This window comes from Choloepus didactylus, chromosome 13 (assembly GCF_015220235.1).
Source record: "Choloepus didactylus isolate mChoDid1 chromosome 13, mChoDid1.pri, whole genome shotgun sequence".
Lineage (NCBI taxonomy): Eukaryota > Metazoa > Chordata > Mammalia > Pilosa > Megalonychidae > Choloepus > Choloepus didactylus.
In genome coordinates, this window is record NC_051319.1 from 99,152,366 (window position 1) to 99,173,639 (window position 21,274).

Sequence of the window (21,274 nt, forward strand, 5' to 3'; positions counted from 1 at the left end):
CTCACACACATGCCGCTGGCCGCTGCCAGGTCGGCAACTTTGCTGGGAGCTCCCCACGGCGCTGGGCTTCCTCCAGTAGTAGTTGCACGCTGGCCCCGCCTCCCGGCGGTGTGTCAAAAGGGCTGGGGTCTCGGATTGGTCCAGCCGCCGGGACAACACCTGCTCGACTCCTTCATTCAAGTGACACCAGAGCTTCCAGGGATATTTGAGGCACCATCCCTACCATTGCCGGGCACTCGCGGCGCTGCTAACGGCCTGGTCACATGCTCTCCGGAGAGCTACGGGAGGGCGCTGGGTAACCTCTATCCGAGCGGCGGCCGCGAGAAGGAGGGAAAAGGCTAGCAAAGAGGAAGAGTGGGCGGAGGAGGGGAAGCGGCGAAGGAGGAGGAATAGGAGCAGGGGCGCACAAAGAATCCAGGTCTCCCGGGGGGAGGTGTATACCAAGGACCATGTGTGCCGAGCTGCTGAGCCAGTTCGTGACCCTGGCTTTGGTGTTGTCCACCTTCGATCCTGCGAAGGGGACCGACGCCACCAACCCGCCCGAGGGTCTCCAAGACAGGAGCTCCCCGCCGAAAGGCCGCCTGTCCCTGCAGAACGCAGGTAAGCGCGTGCGCCCCCGCAGCCGGGAGGTGCTGGGAGAGGAGAGGACACCGTGCGCCCACGCAGCGCGCCCGGGACGCTTTGCCCGGAATCGGGTGCCCACCCAGGGCCGCGCAAACTATTGGGGCGGCGCTGGACGCTCAAAGGGAAGCGCGAGGCGAGGCGAGGTCCGCGCCGGGAATCCGCACGCGCTGGCAGGGTGATGAAATGGCTGAGGCAGGACTTGTTGCTGTCCTCCCCGGGGTCAAGGGAAAATGAGGCAGCGCTTGACGCTGCCAGCGCCTGCTCCCGAATCCTGGATCCGGTGCAAAAGCGCGCTGCTCCATCCTGGCTGGCCCGCGGGAGGAAAGGAGGGTATCGGAACCGGGCTGCGCCTGAGCCCAGAGGACTTCTTTTCCCAGCCGGCCGGCCTCGGCAGGACCGCTTCTCCCCCTCCTCAGAAGATAGATGCCAGACATCCGAGAACTTTGTCAGCGTGACAAATTTGCACAGCGAACTTTGCCCCGGGGGTATTGCTTTCGGAAAGGGGGAGGGGGTAGGCGCAAAGTCTACCTCCGCCGCGCTGTCGCTGTCCCCCATTCCTGGGCAGCTCAGCAAGCCAAGACATGGTGACACTGCCCGAACCGTGCGTCGCTGCTGCTTGACCGGCTTTCCGATCACCAGCAGACTGCCGAGCACAGCCAAGCGTGCAGGGCACGGGGCTGGACCTCTTCCCAGCTCCAGGAAGAGAAACAAAAAATCTGCCTGCGGCTCATTCGCTCTGCGCCCCCCACCCCTCCCCTTTTATTCTGGTGGGGGTGGGGTGGGGTGGGGCATGTGAAGCGCGGCGGCGGCGTGCGTGCGCTCCCCGCACGAGCAGGAACGCACGAGTGCCCATTAGGGACGCCCCAAGTGAGTGAAACACCCGCCCTGCACGATCCTGCCCGGCTGCCGGGACCGCGCGTGGGGTCCTGGCGGAGCCTCCCACCTCCCCATGCCGGTGCCAGCCCCCCAGGTCCGCGCCTCCCCACGTCCCTAATTCGCTGCCTCTCCCTTCCCCCTCTCCAGCGCTTTCCCAGGGAACTGAACGTGATTCTCGGTAGTTAGTGACCCTCAACAAATACACGCCTCATTCTTTCGCTCGATTTAATCTGAATACGTATTATCTACTCTGACCCCGCCCTTCTTCCAAAATGTACTTTTCTGATGTAATTTTGTGGTTGGTTTAAATCAGGGAATTGGGTAGGGGGAGGGAGGGAGGGAAGAGAGCCTTTGCACATGGCAGTCTGACAGTTAACACCCTCTGTCCTTTCGGAGAGAGGAATTAGGGCCACATTCTCGTAGGGCCGTGGGGCTTCTGGGGGATTTAAGTGACATCTCACACCGGATCTCTAATTAAAAGGGGCCTCCAACTGCGGATGGTTGCGTTTCTGAAGGCTGTCCCCCATCTGACTCGCTTGCCGAGCCTGCTCGCAAACCGCAGTTTCCCTAGCGTGGTATTTTTAAAGCGAATGGTTTGGAGGCGCTGCCTCAGTAGGAATTTTGTTTTGATTTTTAGGTGTTGAATCATAAAGCTGAATTGAAACTGCTTTTTGGACGCTCTCATTTGGGGTCAAGGAAGGAAATGGCTGTGATTTAATGGCAACAGCTTCTACAGATCCAAAAAACATTATCTGTAGAGATCATTGATGAAGTACAGAAGGGAGAGGGAGCTGACAGTTGAAAATCTTTTATTTGCCTTGTGGGTTTAAAAACTGAAATATCTTCTGCTCTCACACTAAATATTCCCACAAATACTTTAAGGAAATGGGTAGGATGAAAAATGGAATGCTCAGACCTAACTTCTGGCTGCGATTTTTGTAATGCAGATTTGGCCAAGTTTTACAAATATTGATATTTTTCCTAAGTTATTGATATTTAATCATAAGACTAAAGGATGAAATTTTGCTTCATCAGCATTTTTAATTCTGAAAGTCATTACTAACTTTGATTTCTATTTTTTTTTAATGTAATTCTCATTTTAGCGGAAATCCAGCACTGTTTGGTCAACGCTGGCGACGTGGGATGTGGCGTGTTTGAGTGTTTCGAGAACAACTCTTGTGAAATTCAGGGCTTGCATGGGATTTGCATGTCTTTCCTACACAATGCTGGAAAATTTGATGCCCAGGTAAAAACCGCAGACAGCATGAAGACTGTTTTGAGTTAGCATATAGCCTGATTGAAATGTACACTGGAAAGACTTGTTAACAGATTTCCTTAGCTGTACTTTGTGGTGTGTTTCTGCACTTGCAGGAGACATTCTAGGTGTACAGCATGTCCCCATTGCACTTGTGTTCTGCTCTCTGGAGCTGCCATGTCGGCTAAATCCTTCTATACTCTTAAGCTGTGTCTACACAGGTAGAGTGGAATGGAGAGCAAGTTGAACAATTAACTGGGGGAATTTAAGCAGAGGAGACAAATTCATAATAACCCAGTCCCCAGGGCTCACCTTGTTAGGAAAAATAGATGGGAGTGGGGTGGGGAGGACTCCAATTATACATTCCAAAAGCTATTTTCACCTTATAGGAAAGAGTAGTAAATGCCACACCAAATTTCTAGAAATTCGTCGTCTCCTGGTGCTCATATGGACAGGCAACCTGGTAACGCAGGCCGTCCTAAATAGTAGACCCTCCTCTCCCAACCTGGAAATTGACAATCCTGAATGAGTCCCTTTTGCTCTTTTGCACTTTTCTCTTGTTCTAGATAATAAATAGAGCTGGGGCCTGACCCACTTCAGTTGTCCCAGCATCCCAAGAGTAAAGCTGAGTTGCTGCTTGGGGCATGACAGGGACTAAACAAGCAACATTATGGCTCCAGTGCTGACAATCCAAATACATCCTTAGATGGCATGGGGCATTAGACACACCTTCTTCCTTTTCTTCTCCAGCCCTTATATGCACTGTTGAAGCACCCAGTTATTATATCCTGTAAATTCCACCTCCCATTTCATTGAAGAGTGATGACAATAAGTGGATGAGGCCAAGAGTTTAGGTGTGATTTACTAAAGTCCCCAGCCATCACCTACTGACATCCTGTAGAGAACATGACAAAGCAAAGCCTGGGAAACAGAAGGGGATGTCACAGGGCTGGCAGCCTAAACTGCAGAGGATGTGGGGTGGCAGGGGGCGCGGACAGAAACCGGGGAAGGAAAGCGGTAGAACGTTTGAACTCCTTGACGCTCCTGAAGGCTCTGTTACCCTAATAAAGCATCCTTTCTGTATTAACTGGAATTAGGAAACGTAATAGGAAATCCGGGGGAAAGGTGTATTTTAGGGCAATCCCACAGGATGTCACAGAAGAACACTAAGGCCAACAGAAACGTGTTCTCAAGTTAGAGACATCCCTTCCAAGTTGATTCCCAGCACATAACTACTTAATACAGGGGTGCACGCTGCCCTCCATCCTATTTGGCTCCCCTTGCAAAATCAGGAAAGGGGGCCATGGGGAGGTGAGTGGGCCCCATGGTTTTTCGGTGATCAAACGCTCTCTGCGGACCTTTCGATTACTTCAACATGGAGAAACGAAATAAACGTGCTCAACGGCCTCCCACTCCCAACCTAAACCCATTTGCTTTCTCAACTCATTGATTTCTGGGCCTGTCTGGAGCTGAAGGGCAAGCTCTCCAAAACCAGCTTGTTTCTGTAGTAATGGAGGAGCCAGGCTCCCCGAGCGGGTCTCTTCAATGCCCCTCTGCCATGGGAGGCAGATAGGGAGCTGTTGGCCCTGAGCTCAGCTCTGCATCCCCAATAGCTGTCTCCTTTCTGGGTTAAGAACAATCTAGCAGGGTTGCCAGAAAAGAGAACTGTAGGCCAGAGGTAGCCCCTCGGAGGCAGGGAGCCTGGGGGGAGGGGCTGTGAGTCGGGCAGTCCAGACGCCAGATGCAGCCAGGAAGGGTGCCAGGCGAGCCTTTTAGAGGCAATAATCCTAGCAATTTAAAGGAGTAGAATCGGTTTCAAAAAGGAAAAGAATGTTCCTCCTCTAAAGGCTAAGGAGACTAGAGAGTGTGGATTTAGGGCTGTGGGGGGCACTGAGGCAGAAAGAGGGGGCACGAAGATCAGCCCTTGGCGTGGCTGGTGGAGCAGAAGGGGAAAGGAAAGGTATGGGATTTGGACATCCAGGCATGTTCTACTTGGGAAAAACTATTGCTGGGAACCAAGAAGATGCTAGAATAGGAGTCAAGTCTGGCCAAATTCCCCTGGTGTTCCAGAAAAGTGGCCGCCCAACAGCCCAACCTAGGCAGGGATGTGCCAGGAGGAAAGAATCTTAACAGAGCAGCTGGGGAGGAAGGAGGCAGATTTGTTCGTCTCCAGAAGTAACATCCTCTTTTGACCAAATGCCAGAGGGCCGCGTCACTCTGGACATACCTTCTGATGTGGCACTGGCCTGTCCCCTGGAAGAACGTCAGTCTGAGGCAGGGCCCTGGGGTCCAGTTGTCAGAAAAATCCTGTGTAAGCCCAAAAAGGGTAACGGTCCAAGTATGTAACCAGATCTCGGGTCGTCTCTGCTCTCAGGGCAAGTCATTCATCAAGGACACCCTGAAGTGTAAGGCTAACGGACTGCGGCACCGATTCGGCTGCATTAGCCGGAAGTGCTCGGCCATCAAGGAAATGGTGTTGCAGCTAGAGCGGGAATGCTACCTCAGACACAACCTGTGCTCCATTGCCCAACAGAACATGCAAGTGATGGTGGAGATGATTCATTTCAAGGATTTACTGCAGCAGGAGTGAGTACTGCCCCCTACGGGGACCAGGGAAGAGGGAGGATGCTGGGGGGGAGGCTGGAGGAGAATTCTGTGAGAGAGGTTTACCTCAAAAAGCTGCCTTGACCCCCCCCAGGGGTCCCCTTTCCCACTGGCTTTCAGGAAAAGCAAAAGTGATTTCCACCATCCGTTTGAGACTCATAAACAGTATTAGCAGAGAATTTCATACTGAGCATGAAATGCATAGAAGTTAGAAATCCCCTCTTCTCTTCCCTGCAGTCAAGAATACAATGCTTCTCTGAGAATTCCAAGTAGCAGTACAGATGTCCTTAGAGACAGCAACTAGCTAATAACTTTTACTGAGTATCTGCTAAGTGCCAGGCACTGTGTTAAGGGCTCTATGTGAGATTTTCATGTTTTGCTGACAAGAGCCCTTGTGAGAAAGGTAGCGTCATCATCTCCCATTTTATAGATGAGTAAACTGAGACTCAGGAGATGAAGGTCACATAGCCAGGGGAAGGCAAATGCCAGGATTCGAACCCAGGCAATTGTGCTTCAGAATCTACACTCTTAAATGCCAAAAGCTGAAAGCAATAGCTTTTTTTCTGCCACCACAAGTTATCCTTTCCTTACAAGGTCCAGTTCACTTTCTGTAACACATTGCAATTGCAAAACACATGTCAAAAACCTTAACGCATCAGTTAAACACCTTAATGCCAAAGTGAGGAGCTGTGACCTGACTTATTCAAAGACTTGCAATTTAGCAATAAACCCAGGACATCTCATTCCTTACAAAAGCATGCCATCTATAGAATCGTAAACTTTGCAGAGCAGTAAAGCATGTTGGTACACCTTTGTTCCTAATGTGAAGAATGGTCCATAGCCCCTGAAGATTGCAGTGATATCTTCCTCAGAGACTCAGGGCAAGAAAGAAAGTTGCCTACTAAGCAGTCTTGTATAAAGCTTAGCCAGCTGTGATTCACTGGTCCAGATCAGTACAATTTTATGAACTCTTGCTCCTCGTTTGTTCCACGACCTTCTCCCAGCTCTGTCAGTAAACAGGCAAACGCACCACTGCCACCACTTGGACCATGGAGGACAACAACCATCTCATGTCACTTTCCACTTGTTTACAGGCTCTAGATATCTTGCAACATCCCTGGTACAGTGTTAGAATTAAAAGGTTGACTGTGCAACTCTGCAGGCAGCTCTTGCCAAAAGCACAGTTGCGTGTCTCTTCTTTGATGGACACAAAAGCCTTATAAAATATTATTTATTCTTCCAAATGCCTGTAAAAGAACACTAGCAACCAAGTATCATAATCAACAGCAATAATAATAGCTGCCATTATTTTTTTTTTAGTGTGCCAGTCCCTCAGGCAGACGCTTTGCATAGATTATCTCATTTATCCTTCCCGGTGATGCTATGAAATAGAAACAACTATTCCCATTTAACAGACAAGGAAACTGAATCTCTGAGATTTCATTCCTACTTTTCAACTTGAGAATTTGCAGTACATACAACTGAAGCCATTTGTTGGGAATATACTTCAGAGCTCAGTGATCTTGACCTGTCCTCTCCCTCCAGAAAAGCCAAAGGCTCACTGGTCCCCAAATGGGGCATTGTTTTTTCTTGGCTCAAACACATGCCCATTACACAAGGATAGCATGGGGAAATGCCCTTCCTTCGAGGTGGCCCTAGAAACAGAGGTTTATTCTACCAAATCTGTCAGTAAGACAAGAGGCAAATGCCCCATGGTTGAAAAATTCCAGAAAGTACAGTCGCCCTCAAGCTGTTATCACCCACTAGGGATAGTTTGTTGGCCCCAAGAATGGATGCTGGGGTGCTAGTTTCTAAGTCCATAATACATTCCTGCAGCATGAGAGGACTTTGTCTTTTTGGAGAAAAGTCTTTGGAAACATGGAAGGTTTTTCAGTCCCCTTGTATCATAAGAAGGGGGAAAGCATTGTGGCTTTCTAGTGTCTTCCCTATGGATATGCCCTGGGGTGCGTCAGTCCCTTACTTGCAAAGGGCCCCTCACGTCATTTAGAGTGAGCACACAGCCCCCACTCCCACCCCAGCCTGCTCTGGAAATGGAGGTAGCCCACTCTGATAAGAAGCCTGGGTCTCTTTATAAGAACACTCTTTGCAGCCGCAGGCAAGTCCCTTTGCTTTCTGCAAAGCCAGCACTTCTAAGCAGAGGGTCTCACCTAACTCCAGCCCCACCCCACCCCCAAAAAATACCCTATTACCATCCCTTCCAAAGCCACGACTACACAGTGCATCAACTTGACCTTCAAGCTGAATTGCTCTTTTTTTTTTTTTTTTTAACCATCTTAACTTTTGGCACAAAGAATCCTGTCAGTTCCCAACTATCAAAAAGGCCATTTCAAAATGTGTGGCATTGGTCACGAACAAGAAAATGAGAACTGAAATTGCTTTTCACTTTGGAGAGGAGTAGATCGCATCCCCCAGATTCCACACCGTCCCCTTTCCTCAACCCAATCACTGCCCATCTGAAAACACAATTCAGTTGAGGTGCCTCTTTTCAAACTCTCCATTCCCTTCTGCTCCCCACACCCATCCCACCCCACTTTCTCCAAATCGTCTGCTTCCCCCTAGCTGCTCGAGCTTGGCCACCACAAACACACACACACACACACATACACACATATACACACACACACACAGTCATTTGGAGCCTTCAGCCATGTCCTCCCAAGTTTTTTTTTTTTTTTTTTTTAAATCTGTTAGCCTTGCTGACACCCCATTGAGAGAGCTGGGCTTTGTCATTAGACACAGGCTGAGCTTGCAGCCTGAGACGGCACCATGCCAGCTCGGAACACTGCTTAGATTAACTGGGTTTGGCACACACACCCCTCCCGACGGTCCACTGCTCTCTCCTTGGGCAGGAGAGAGAGTGTGAGTGGGCCCAGCCTTCCCGGGTGTGCCTTGGGGCTCTGAGAGTTCTCTTGGCAGGCGGAAGGCCCCAGCAGAGGAGGCCAAGAGGCAGTCCACAGATTCCCAAGACAGCCCTCTCCCCACTCTGGGGAAAGAAACTCAGAAAAAGTACATCCGTGTAGTCTTCCAAAAAAGACAAGAGACTCGGTCCCTGCCATTTGTTCATCCAGCCTGAGAGGGGTGGGAGGTACAATCAAGTGTTCAAATCCTGTTGCTGCTTTGGCATATATAGTCGGGGAACTTGAGCTTCCTGGACCAGTGACTAGTTTGCAGAAATGGAAAGAAATGAAATGCATTGAACATTGCCCTTGTGTTACATCACACCCTCCTCAGGATAGCCCATGGTGGTCTGAGTGCTTTCACATTGCTTGTCACTGTTAGGGGCCTGCCTTAGAGAGCTGGAGCAGCCTGCTCACAAGAGATGCACAGACTCCAGAAACATCCAGTAGCCCTTAAAAGGCAGCTCGATCTCTTATCAGCCAGAACATTCCTCCTCTCTGCTCTTGGCACAGCCCCAGGCCTTCCACGCTAGCACAAGGAAGCTTCTGAAAGCCACCTTCTCTGCCCTCGTCTCAGTTTTTACATCCATGTAAAATGAGGACACCTTCCACCCAACCTGGGGACTAGTTAATAAAGCTGGCGGTAAATGACTTTACAAATCCTAAAAACACAACCTACTCTCTGCACGGGAACAACTGCCAGCTTGCAAAGAAAAGATGAAATGGGCTGTCATGCAGCCACCCAAGTGGTCCAGGCTTACAGAGGAAAAAAAGTTTTGTCCCTCCTGAGAAGTGACATTCCCTGCCCAAGAGGATGGTTCGGAGAGCAATGCTCATGTTCCAATATCTCCAGAAACTTGGCCAGATGAGGACGGCTTAAGAATGCTGGTTGGCCACGGGAAACATTCCAAACCCTCCCTGGGGATTTTAAAAGTCCAGCAAGGAGGAAGGCAGGCTCGGGGAGTGGATCATCGAGCCCAATGACGGGGACAGCCCTTACCCAGATGGGCCCATAAATAAAAAACAGCAGGCCCACTCCTATCCCCGCCCCCTCCCTTTCCCACACATCCCCCACCCCTGTCGGGAAAGTTTGCTTGATAGAGTCATTCGTTCTCGGACGGTTTTCTTCAAGAACAACCCAAGGCAGCCAGAAAAGCCTGAACTGCTCGCCCTCCCTCCAGAACTGACTGTTTCTTTCATGGAGAGCTGGCTCTCGTGCCAAACACACAGGCCTGTGGCCGCGAGCTCTCACCTCCGGCTTTGGGGAAGCCCCAGTTGAAAGAATGAAGATACTCAGATAGCCGTGCCCACTCCTCGGCCTCAACTACCAAGGAAGGGAAAGGCTCCACTGGAAATGACATCCCAGAAAGGCAGACTTACCACCCACTACTGCCTCTTTTGGGCACCCCCAGACGTATAAGAAGGAAGTGCATCTAGTACCTTCCAAAAATGCACTTCATCTTGAGCTAGGATATTCCCACCAGCCTGAACCGGTGGCAAACGCAGACATGGGGAAAGGGTATTTCGGGAGCTTCACTGGCCTGGGAGAAGGGTGCATCATGCAAAGCAAGTTGTGCATGCCAAATCCATAGGCAAGAACAATGTGGGGTTCCTGGAAGCCATTCAGACTCCCTCCCCAAGCCCTAAATCTCCCATCGCACCTCCCTGCCTACCAAAAACTCCTCAGTTTGAGATTTAAGGGCCTCCACTTTTGCCTGTGTACTATTCCACTGGTCCCTAAGACACATCTCCACCCCAGCTGGCACCCACAGACTTGGCAGACTCTAAGCATGCCCACTCTCTCCTGCCCTCCTTGCATTATCCACTCAGCTGCCCTACCCGGAACCCTCACCCCCAGGTCTCCACCTTCCCCAGTTTCTTGGTTGTAGTGCCCCAGCCATAGCCTTTATCCTGTGCCCCTGCGATTTGTTTCTGGCCCTTTCTCATGCAGGGTGCTTTAGCTCTACAGCTACTCCAGCAGTGGGAGCTTTGTGTCTCTAATTCCAAAGTCTGGCAAGGGGCCTGGTATATCTCAGCAACTCACTAAACACTAGTGGAGGTCAATATTCCAGAGCATATGGGTAAGGGATTGGTGCAATTTCCGAAAGACCTTTCACCAAACCAACCCCAGGCCAACAAGCCACCAGACCTCTCTCTGTCTGGGTCCTGTAATTCTTCTGTGGCCCCAGTTTCAGGGGCTTGTGTCATTCTCAGCGCCGCCCTCTCTCTGCTGTCGATCTCTAGACCCTTTGTGGAGCTGGTGAACCTGCTGCTGACCTGTGGAGACGAGGTGAAGGAGGCTGTCACCCGCAACGTGCAGGCTCAGTGTGAACAGAACTGGGGAAGCCTGTGCTCCATCCTGAGCTTCTGCAACTCGGGCATCCAGAGGCCCCCCACTGTGCCTTTAGAGCACCAGCCGCAGGTAGACACAGCCAAGGTCTCCGGGGCCCAGCCCGGGGAAGCGGGTCCACCCCTCTCACAGCCCAGCAGTAGGGAGACCAGCCAGGGCTCCAAGGGGGGGCCAGGTAGCAAGACCCCTCAGAACACCCCGGCCCGGGGCAGAGCCTTGGCCCCTAGATCTTCTGGAAGCAGCGAGTGGGAGGATGAACAGTCGGAGTATTCTGATATCCGGAGGTGAAATGAAAAGCCCAGCCCTGAGATCTTTCCTCCACACCGTCCATTTTCTTAGCTATGGACATTCCAAAACATTTACCATTAGAGAGGGGGGATGTCACACGCAGGATTTTATGGGGGACTGTGGACTTCAGGAAGTGTATGTTAGCGGAATGAACAGGTGAGATGGAGACCCTTTGGGCAGACAACCTGGGGAATTCTGCACTTACACAGACTCCAGTGAGTGCACCACACCTCCCCGATGTCACTTTGTCTTCTTTCAACCGCAGAGCTAGTGGGTGGCAGCCTGCAGTGTAGTGGGTTGTGGGGGAGGTGAAATGGGGAGGGGGCAGGGTTGAGCGAGCCCACCTGGGCTGGACCACACACCTGGTGCTGGGCCCTACTCCGTGCTGTCTTCTGGTGCTGTCTTCTTGGAGGGTGGGTGGAAGGATTCTGCAGGAATGAATATAACCATATCGCTGGGAACACAGAACAGTGGAGGGGAGTCAGCAGGGATCCTTGATGCCAAAACCAAAATTCAGTTTCTTGCATGGGACCTGGAGGTTTAGAGCCGCTTGGGGTGGGGGGTAAGGGGGTAGGATTCTATATGTAATTTCTGAGCCATTGTTCAGTCTGGGGGACACTGTCCGAGGGAGTGACCCCGCATGTTTGTATTTTAACCACTGCTTCAAATCTGGATTTCACTTTTTTATTTATCCGGTTACATCTACATATCTGTAGTCTAAATAAATAAACGGCTTCCAAACAAAGCAACTGCGGTCATTAAAACCAGCTCGAAAGGGGAAAAGAAAAAAAAGAAAAGAAAAGAAACAGCCCATCCTATCAGGCTGTTATTTTTTTAAGTGCCATTTTAAAAAGAATTAAGCAGCAATGTTGCTATATATTGGACTGCCTGCTGTGGGCCCCTACTGGCTTAGGGCACACCTTACACAAGAAGGAAAACACATGAGGGATGTATTTCACAGATTTCCCTTAGAATGCTGTTAACTCCCCTTGACCCTCCTTCAAGATTGATAAAGAACCATGCAATCCATTCCATGAAGCCACATTGGAAACCTGACTTCCATGCAGGAGGATGAAAAGGGGGAGCGTGGAGTGAAGGCTACTTGTTAATTTCCATCAGGGAATGCTGACTTTTTACATAAAAGGGTGAGACTTTGGAAAACCCCTAAGGGGTAGGATTTTCCAGACCCTAATTAGAAAGTTAGCAAGGACGAGAGGAATTAAAGTGGACCCAGGGAAGGCAGAGAGGGGAGAGAGAAGTAAAAATAAGAAGGGAGGGAGAGGATTATCATAGAAAGTGTCAGCAATTGACTTCTTGCAGTTATTTAAAATGTCTCATGGATAGGCCTTTTCATTCCTAAGAGGCTATCAAGTTAAAGCTTATCCTTCCTTGCAGCCAGTACTCAGATATGTAGCCAGCATTTCAAGGAGTGACAGTATGCCCTGGGCCAGGTCATTTTAGAACAGGGGTGGGCAAACTGTTTTCTATAAAGGGTCATATAGTAAATACAGTGTTTTCAGCTTTGCAGGCCACAGTTTCTTCCATTGCAACTACTCAACTCTGTCATTACTGTAGCATAAAAGCCACCTTGGTAATATACAAACAAATAGGCTTGGCTGCCTTCCAATAAAACTTTGCTTAGCACAGGCCCAGCGGGACTTAGCCCACGGGCCCGTAGTTTGCAGACCCCTGTTCTAGTGTATGGTGGGCAAAAACATATGCATGCTCTATTTTGTGTCAACTCATTAACCCTCCCTCAAAGCGACCTGAGGCCAGAAACAAATGCTTTATTCTAGGGAACAACTCACTCCAAGCACAACTGGTATCTATCTACCCTAAATCCAGTCTCCCTGCTGCCGCGACTTGGTGCAGGGGCGCCACTCGTTGATAGTCCACGTTGGAGAGCAACTATTTGGGTGTTGGGTGGGAGGCAAGGGAGGAGGGTATCAGCATGGTGGGAGGAGCTCCCAGGAGGAGCTGGTGCCACAGAGAACAGAGGACATGAGCCTGGAGCCCTTAACCCATCCCTGCCCTCGGTGGGGAGGGGGAGCGGGTGAGTCAGACTCTGCCATGGGAAATGACAGAAGCCGTGCCTGTCTCATGCCGGGTGGTACTTGAGCACGCTGTTTTACTTACATCACTCAAAAGCTGAAGCAATAACATTTTCCCGCGTTGCTCCGTCAACTGTTCCTTTATTTGCCAGCTCCTGGACTGGATGTGTGAAAGGCGTCCCTTTTCTGTTTCTCAGTGCAAATGTTTTAAGAGTTTGCTTACTGATGTCCCATGTATTTCTTCTATTGTAAATATTTGTCATTTGTATTTACGATGTCAGTGTTTTCTCCCTAAGGCATAATGTGGCTCCATCTGATTATATGAACCTCTTTCCTGGTCTCGGTTGTATATTTTTCATGCCACTTGTTTGTTTTTTCCTCAAAAGTCAGGTAAATCTACTTACATTCTGGTTTCTACTGTTATGGGAAGCATACAGTAATATTTATTGCTAAGGTACTTTGGCTCCAAAAGGAAGATCCAAATTCCTGTAAGCAAAGCAGTCATTAAAAATAGACCCTCTACTTGGGCCTCACACTCTACAAATTTACTCATGAGCCTTCCCTTGAGGAAGGATGTTGATCTCCAAATAAAGATATGATGTTTATTTTGAGCTTTGCATCAATAAGGAGCCCTGAATTGAGAGGACTGAGTATAGCAAAATGCTGACACCCAAAACTAAATGAATCAAAAACACCAGCCCAGAAGCATAGTCTGACTTTGACACACACACACAAAAACACACACACACACAGGGAGAAATTTAAACTCGAACCAAATAAAGGGCTTCACTAGAACAACATGAGAAAACAATGCTTCCGTGGCAATTTCCTAAGGAAGAAAACCTCATCTGATCTCAGAATTGGCACCACGTGAGCTTGCCAAGTTATAATATCTGTTTCTGCTAAGAATTTAGGCAACAGGAGCTGTGTGTTGTCACACTTCATTATTTTTCTTCAGGTATCAATAAAAGTTTTAAATGAACAGCTTCCACGTGAACTGTGTTGTTTTCAGAGAGGGCTTTTGATAGCTCCAGTGCAAAGGGGGGCAGTGGTGGGCAAGTTAGGTTTTGAGCCATGAGACCCCTGTGCCACTGTTAGGTGAAGAAGGCTATCCCTGGGCTTCTCCATCAGCTCTGAGATCTTGCCTGAGTCACAAACAAAAAGGACCATGAACTCCGTGCAGCTGACAGGGAAGTCCCACTCCCCATGCCCCATTAGGGAGGTCCCAACAGCTTCCTATAGTCTCTTCTTTGAGTCTCCCCTGTAGCCTGGCTGCCCCTTTCAGGCCGAGCCTGCTCATGCCACCAACTTAGCATCCCAGTGGCCAGGGACAGGCAGGAGACTCACCACCTCCTCCCCAACTCCTTCCTACCACAGAAAAAGAGTAAGAGTCACTGGTTTACTATTACTAGCAGCACCCATGGTGAATCAGCTATGTGCCAAGCACTACCCTAGGCATTTTGCATGCATCATCTCATCCTGACTGCATCCCACAAATAGGAAATATTATCCCCATTTTCCAGACAGAGAAACTGAAGTCTAGAGAGGTGAAGCAACTTATCCCAAATCATGTGGCTGGTGAGTGGGTGGGGTTGGGGTATGGAGGCTCTGGGCTCAAACCCAGATCTGGGACTTCTGATCCATGTGCTTTGCCCCGCATCAGGCCTAGAATCTCCACATTCGATGTATTTTTAATCTAAACCAATCCGGATCATTCCTATTTTACACCAGGCTTAGAGAAAGAATAATTATACTCTTGTATTTATAGCACCAGGCCCCCGAGGAGTTCTGCTTTAGAACGGAAAGGAAAATTGATGCTCTCACCTTGCTGCTCTGCAAAGGCTCAAACGTTGGTTCCAATAAAGGAGAGTGGGGAAGAGTTACAAAATCTCATGGCTTATCTTTACATATGGGTCATTTTGTTTTTGCTTTTGTTTTTGTTTTTGTTTTTGTTTTTGTTTTGTTCCTCTCATGTGCCACCGAAAAAAGCATTTTGGGAGAAGCTGGGTTTTTTGAACAAGAAACTAGAGCTGAAAAACCAGCCCAATCGCTGGTTCTATGTGAGAAGCCAGGCCTCCCAAACTAATCATCACGATGATTACAATTTCTTGTGGATCTGTTATGTGCCAGGTACTCTGCCTGCTGCTTTACAGTTGTCATGTCTCAACCCCATTTTACAGATGGAGAAACTGGGGCTCAAAGACAGCTTAATCTGCCTGGAGTCAGTTACAAGGCTAGCCAGATAGTCTCACTCCAATGCAAATGGGAATCCAGAGCTCCTGCTTTGTCTTACTGACCTGCCTCTGAGGCTCAAGTGCATCGTCTCACCCCAGCTGTGAAAAAGTGGGTTAAATAAATGCACTCTCAAGTTCAGAAATATAGCTGCCTTCCCCCAACCCTCAGGCCTGCTCCAGTCCAATAGCTCAGGAATTATATGGAGGAAGAAGACAGAACGGCCCCCAAATATGCTGATACTTAAGCAAGGTTTCCAAAGGAAGCTGGAGCTGTGAGCCCCAAAATCTGAAGACAGAAATCTGAATTTGGTCTTAAGTCAACAAGAAAGAAAGCCCCCTGCTGGCGAGGGGACAGGCCTCGGCCAGAGAGCAGGTTTTATGTGAATTTTTTTTTGTAGGCAGAGCAGAGAAGAAAAGAACAATGGAAGCCTTGGGCTGGGTGTCACACTCCTTGCTGATGTTTGCATAATCGGTTGGGTTTTTATCACTCCCAAAAAGAATGAGGGAAAAAAAGTCATCCCCCAAAGAGAACAAAAAAACAAAAGTTACAAAGTTAATCTAAGCTTATGCATGAAATTGTCCTCAACAAAATGAATCCTGTCTTTTGTCAGAACCCCGGTGTCATTTGCCTTAGGGTATGCAGCCACTAGCCACCATCTAAAACCACGTCTGCCCTTGCACTCGATAAAGGTTGAAAGAAACAAGAAATGCACCTCCAAGGAATCCTCAGAGGCAGGGCAACTGTTTACAAGGTGCTGAAGAGAATAAGCTGCTTCCATCTTCCATGAGAGAACTTCCAGTATTTTTTACGGCTGTTAAAGTTAAGGGGAAATACCCATGTAAAAAGAAGTGGCATGCTAAAGAGGACAGGGTCCACCTGCATGCCCTCATGAGTTATGAATAAAACTCAGCAAAGGACTGTGTGCTCCAAAGAGGGCTTTGTGCAGGAAAGCAATCAGGCTGTAGGATTCCATCCTGGCTTTTTATTGTCATATAACACACTACCCTGAAACATCATGGATTAAAATGATTTTATTTTACTCACAATTTCTTGGGTTAGAAATTTTGAGAGGGCTCAGCCAGGTGGTTCATCTCTTCTCCACATGGCGTCAGCTGGGGCAACTGGAGCTGGAGGATCCAATTCCAAGATGGCACCTTCAAGATGGCGCCTTCAAGATGATGGCACCTCATGCCTCTCTCTGCCTCCCTGCTGGCTTCTCATGGCCGGAGGACTCTCACAACATGGCCAGTCTCAAGAGGTTGAAGGGTTTTCCAGAATAATCTGTAAATCTAAGTTAGGGATTTAATTTCACCCTTGGTAGTATAACAACCCCAATTTCTAAACTACATGAGGACAGAGACTGAATCATGTTTTGTACACAATTTCATAGAACATCAGCAGCCCCATCATTGTGCAGTGTGAGTGAATGACTAAACCTAGGTAGGTGTCTCTTCTTGTCCAAAAAGGTGCCAAAATATCAACTCAGATTAGTTTTAATTCACTTTAACCTCAAAAGCAAATATGTCATTGTGTAACGGGCATGGGAATGTCAGAGAATCAGTGAGAGGGTGTCAAAAATAAAAATTCAGTGGGAAGCCAGTTATTCTGGAGTCAGGAGACATAGGTAAGACAACTGATCTGGCCACTCCCACTCTGTTTTGGAATAAGATGGGGTATAAATAATGACTGGAAAAGTAAATCAGGCCCTCCGCCCGCAAGGGCTTCCGCCACCGCGGAGCCGCTGTCCCCGGGCCAGTCTGGGGCGGCTGGCCCCGGAACCTCCCGATGAGAAGCAGAATCTCACCAAGCGAAAGAACTTATGGTACCTTTGCTTCAATTATGGGTTTTGAAAATAAGGAGGTCTCTTCTCTCTAGGGATGGTGAAGTTGGAAAAAGGCTCCCTTAACCTTCCTCCAGGATGAACCACCTGCCAGAAGCCATGGAGAACACTCTCACTGGGAGCCAGAGCTCTCATGCTTCTTTGCACGATGTCCATTCTATCAACGCCACACAACTCATGGCCAGGATTGAGTCTTACGAAGGACGGGAAAAGAAAGGCATATCTGATGTCAGGAGGACTTTCTGTTTGTTTGTCACTTTTGACCTCTTATTTGTAACATTACTGTGGATAACAGAGTTAAATGTAAGTTGGGTTTTTTTCCATGACTTTCTAAGAAATGATTCCAAGATTAAAAAAAAAATGTTCTTGTTTTTCTTATCATTTTTGTCTCATTTCCTGGGTTCCATTTTTTGCCAAATGAGAAAACATTGTCTGTCAGCTGATTTGGGCCTTTCTTGTTCTTTAATGCTCTTGTTTAAACCAAGTCTTGTTATTTTAAAACTCACTATAAGATTCTGAAATTTGAATTCATTCATGGTGCTGTGCTCTGTAACAGGAGTTGGCAGACTACAGCCCATGGGCCAAATCTAAGTGACCTGTTTTTATAAATAAAGTTTTATTGGAAAACACCGTGCCCATCTGTTTATGTATTATATATGGCTGCTTTTATGCTGAGTAGTTGAGTTGGGCAGTTGCAACAGAGACTGTCTGACCTGACCCACAAAGCCAAAAGTATTTACTAGCTGGCCCTTTACAGAAAGAAAGTTTGTCAACCCTTGTTCCATAAAATGTAGCATGCTTCTTTCATATGCTTTAGATGTTGCTTCTACATTCTAACTCCCGTTTTAAGATGTTGCATGTGTTTTTGCTTTGCTTTGTTGTACAAGAGATTATTGATTACTATTTTATTAGAAAGGCTATCCTGGGCCATTTGGAGGTTTGCCCATATTTCATCAGGCTTTGTCTAGAACAGTGATGTCCCATAGAAATATAATGCAAGTTTCATATGTAATTTAAAATTCTCTAGTCACTGTATTAGTAAAAGCAAAAATAAGCAGGCAAAATTCATTTTAATAATGCATTTCATTTAACTCATTATAGCCATTTTCTCCCCAAAACTTTGGATCTGATTATGTTCCTTACCAACAAATAAGTTAACTCTTCCAGCAGGCATTTCTTACATGCAACACTTGTCTGCTTCCTGCACCTTCAGCAGTTCACTTATTTTCAGGAAATATTTGCTAAGACTTAGGTGGTAATAATTATAAGCTATAGTTTATGATTAAGAGATTGCTGTTTGACAGGCACAATGCTTGCTGCTTTATAAGAAATATATTAAACTGGAGAAATTTTGGGAAAAAAAAAAAATGAGATTCCTGACTTGGAATTTGGGCTTTTAACAGCAAAAAACAAGTCAACATCTTAATCTGTTTTGATTAATAATCTGATTCTTGACACCAATTTTAGTTCTAGACTCCACAAACTCTTAATAATTAGGGTTATTAAATTTCATTTTGTTTCATCATGAATCCTAACAGAGGAATAAAATTGATTATGAAAACAGACAATTATATTTACTGAGGCTCCCTATCTAGGCAGTAATAATGAATGTGTTATGAAATCAAAACTTTTAACTCTTTAACGTCTATCTAATTTTGGTCAGTTTTCTCTTATAATCAAGAGTTAATGGATGAGGAATACAAATGACCTTTGTTGGATAATATTCAAGGCATTATTATCCGTACAGATGAAAGGAAACAGAAGCATGTATTACATAAAAATGAGATTTTATTTTACTTGAATTCCCAGGATATAAGACCCACCCATTCCAAAACACATTAGCTCCCACACAAAAAAAACTGTCTTGAGGAATTTTTTAAGAATATAAAAGGACCATAAAAGGATCATATAGTGAAGAATTTTAATTCTGGAAAGGCCCATGAAACAATTTACTAACCAGTCCCTTCAGTTTACGCATAAGGAAATTAAGGTCCAGAAAAGATGTGTGAGTTGCCCAAGTTCCTACAGTTAGGGGTGCAACTGAGATCTCATCCAGATCCTCTGAGGCCGAGGTTATGTGTTAAAAGAGCTTTCTGACTGGGGTGGAAGGCACTGGCACAGTACGTGTCACTTCAGCAAACAGGTAGTGAAAGTAAATGTTTTCTAGAAACAGAGGAAAATACCTAAAAAACAAGTGATCAAGTTGATAGTTTGGTCCTGTCAATTAAGAAATAAATTTGTCCCAGAATCATAGTAATATGTAACATGTATCTACTAAGTTTCTGTTTGCAGATTTTCCTTCTGTTAATTTAGCACTGTAAGTACGCCTTATTTTTGTTCAAAACAAAAGGTCAGTGTTACGACATGCTAATAAAGAAATGTTTCTTTTTGTTATTTGTTTCATATGTATAAACTAAAGAAAATGTTTAATGTGTATTTTTAAGGAATAAGATATTTTCAAGACTAGCAGCTATATAACGAGAGATGAAAAAGAAATGTATCTTTTAATAGAAAAGCATAGCAGCAGTTTTAAGAGGATAGACATAGAAATTATTTTAATGACAGCACAAAGTCAAGGCATTCATCGGTATGCTGCTGATATCACTATGTGCTTTTTTGGTTTTGTTTCCCTATTGTTTAAAAAAATTTTTACTCTAGTACCATATATACAATTCAAAATTTTCCACTTTCAAGTATAGAATTCAGAAATACTAATTGCATTAAAAATATTGTGCTACCATTGCCACCATCCTTTTATCCCAGCTTTTTCATCTGTAGCATCTCAGTCAAAGCTTTGCACAGTTATTAAGCACTAACTCCCCCTTCCAATACCACCCCTCCCCGACACCTCCTTTGGCCCCTGGTAACTTGTAATCTACTATCTATCTCTATGAAATGTGCTTCTTCTAGGTATTTTATATAAGCAAGTTCATATAATATTTATCCTTTTTTTACCTGGATTATTTCAGTCAACATGTCTTCAAAGTTCATCCATGTTATATGGCATGTATCACAACTGAATTCCTTTTTATGGCTGAGTAATATTCCGTTGTGTGTATCTGCATAGTTTATTTATCCATTCACCTGTTGATGGACACTTGATGCTTCCACCTTTTGGCTGATGTGAATAATGCGGCTGTAAACGTTAGTATATAGTATCTGTTGGAAAAAAAAAAAAAAGTAAATCAGGCCTGAGCCTGAGACCTGGCCAAATCAGTTAAATTTTCTAAGCCTGTTTTCTCAGCTACAAAATAAAGAAACTAACAACTACCCAGCTCCCCTCACAGGGGAGTTGTGAGGCTATAATGACATAAGCTGCACACAAAGACATAATACAGAGGAAATGCTTTGAAGACTGAGAAATTCCATGTAAATGATGGTTATTAATTCTCCTGGGCCATTTTTTGAAGGTTTCCACTCAAAGCCTAGAAAGCAGATGGGATGAGTTGTCCCCATTCTTTCCACTCCGTCCTGTCAATTCTCGGAGGTAGGTGCCAAGTCTTTGATTGACAGGACAGAGAGGTCAGCTCTGCATTCGGGGAATTTGCCTGAATTGGGAATGAGGGATAGGAGGTTCCTGTGCTGCCTCCAGTGCTAAAGAGATGGAGGTGTTGAGCAAATCCCAGCCTCTCCCTGCAGGGGAAGAAGAGACCCTGAGAAGCTTCAGGATGCTGTGTTCTGAAAGGAACCCCAGGTAGCAGGCTCAGCTGGGCAGCGATGGGCAGCCAGGCTGGGGAGAGTAAGGCCCTTCCTGCCAAACTCTCCCTGAAAACCTCCAGGCCAGGTACCCACAGAAAAGCCAGTTAACCAACCTCATTAATGATAAAGGAAAGCAGAAACTGACAAGGACGAGGGAGGATGGGGATTGCGGCCAGAGCCCACCCTGCTCTGTGCCAGGGTTCCTAAGAGTTTGACATTTGGAAGAGATCTGGTACATGGGAGCCAAGGATTTGGAACAGGGCTCCTTCCGGCTCCCCGGGAGTGTCAAGAAAAGGAGGAGGCAAAGGAGGAGGAGGAAAATGACTCAGCTGAAATGAAGAGAAATGTATTTTTAAAAAGCAAAACGATGAAAAGCACAAAGGAACGGAATGGAACTCCAGGACAGGCTCCAAATGCCTTCTCAGAGTGAGTGGGGTGAATTTGCAAAAAAAAAAAAAAAAAAAAAAATAGCTAGAGAGCTCGCTAGGGTTTCCGAACCAAGAATAACACCGGGAACATGAAGACAGCCTTCCA

The 21,274-nt window shown here is 46.8% G+C and overlaps 1 protein-coding gene across 1 annotated transcript; it reads left to right on the forward strand.

Annotated features, from left to right (window-relative positions):
* Nucleotides 1-204: 204 nt before the first annotated feature.
* Nucleotides 205-11,660, forward strand: STC2 (stanniocalcin 2). Its single transcript, XM_037801435.1, has 4 exons — nucleotides 205-600; nucleotides 2,604-2,746; nucleotides 5,130-5,341; nucleotides 10,522-11,660. The coding sequence occupies exons 1-4, from the start codon at nucleotides 450-452 to the stop codon at nucleotides 10,913-10,915; spliced, it is 900 nt and encodes a 299-aa protein (XP_037657363.1). The 5' UTR covers nucleotides 205-449; the 3' UTR covers nucleotides 10,916-11,660.
* The last annotated feature ends 9,614 nt before the right edge of the window (nucleotides 11,661-21,274 follow it).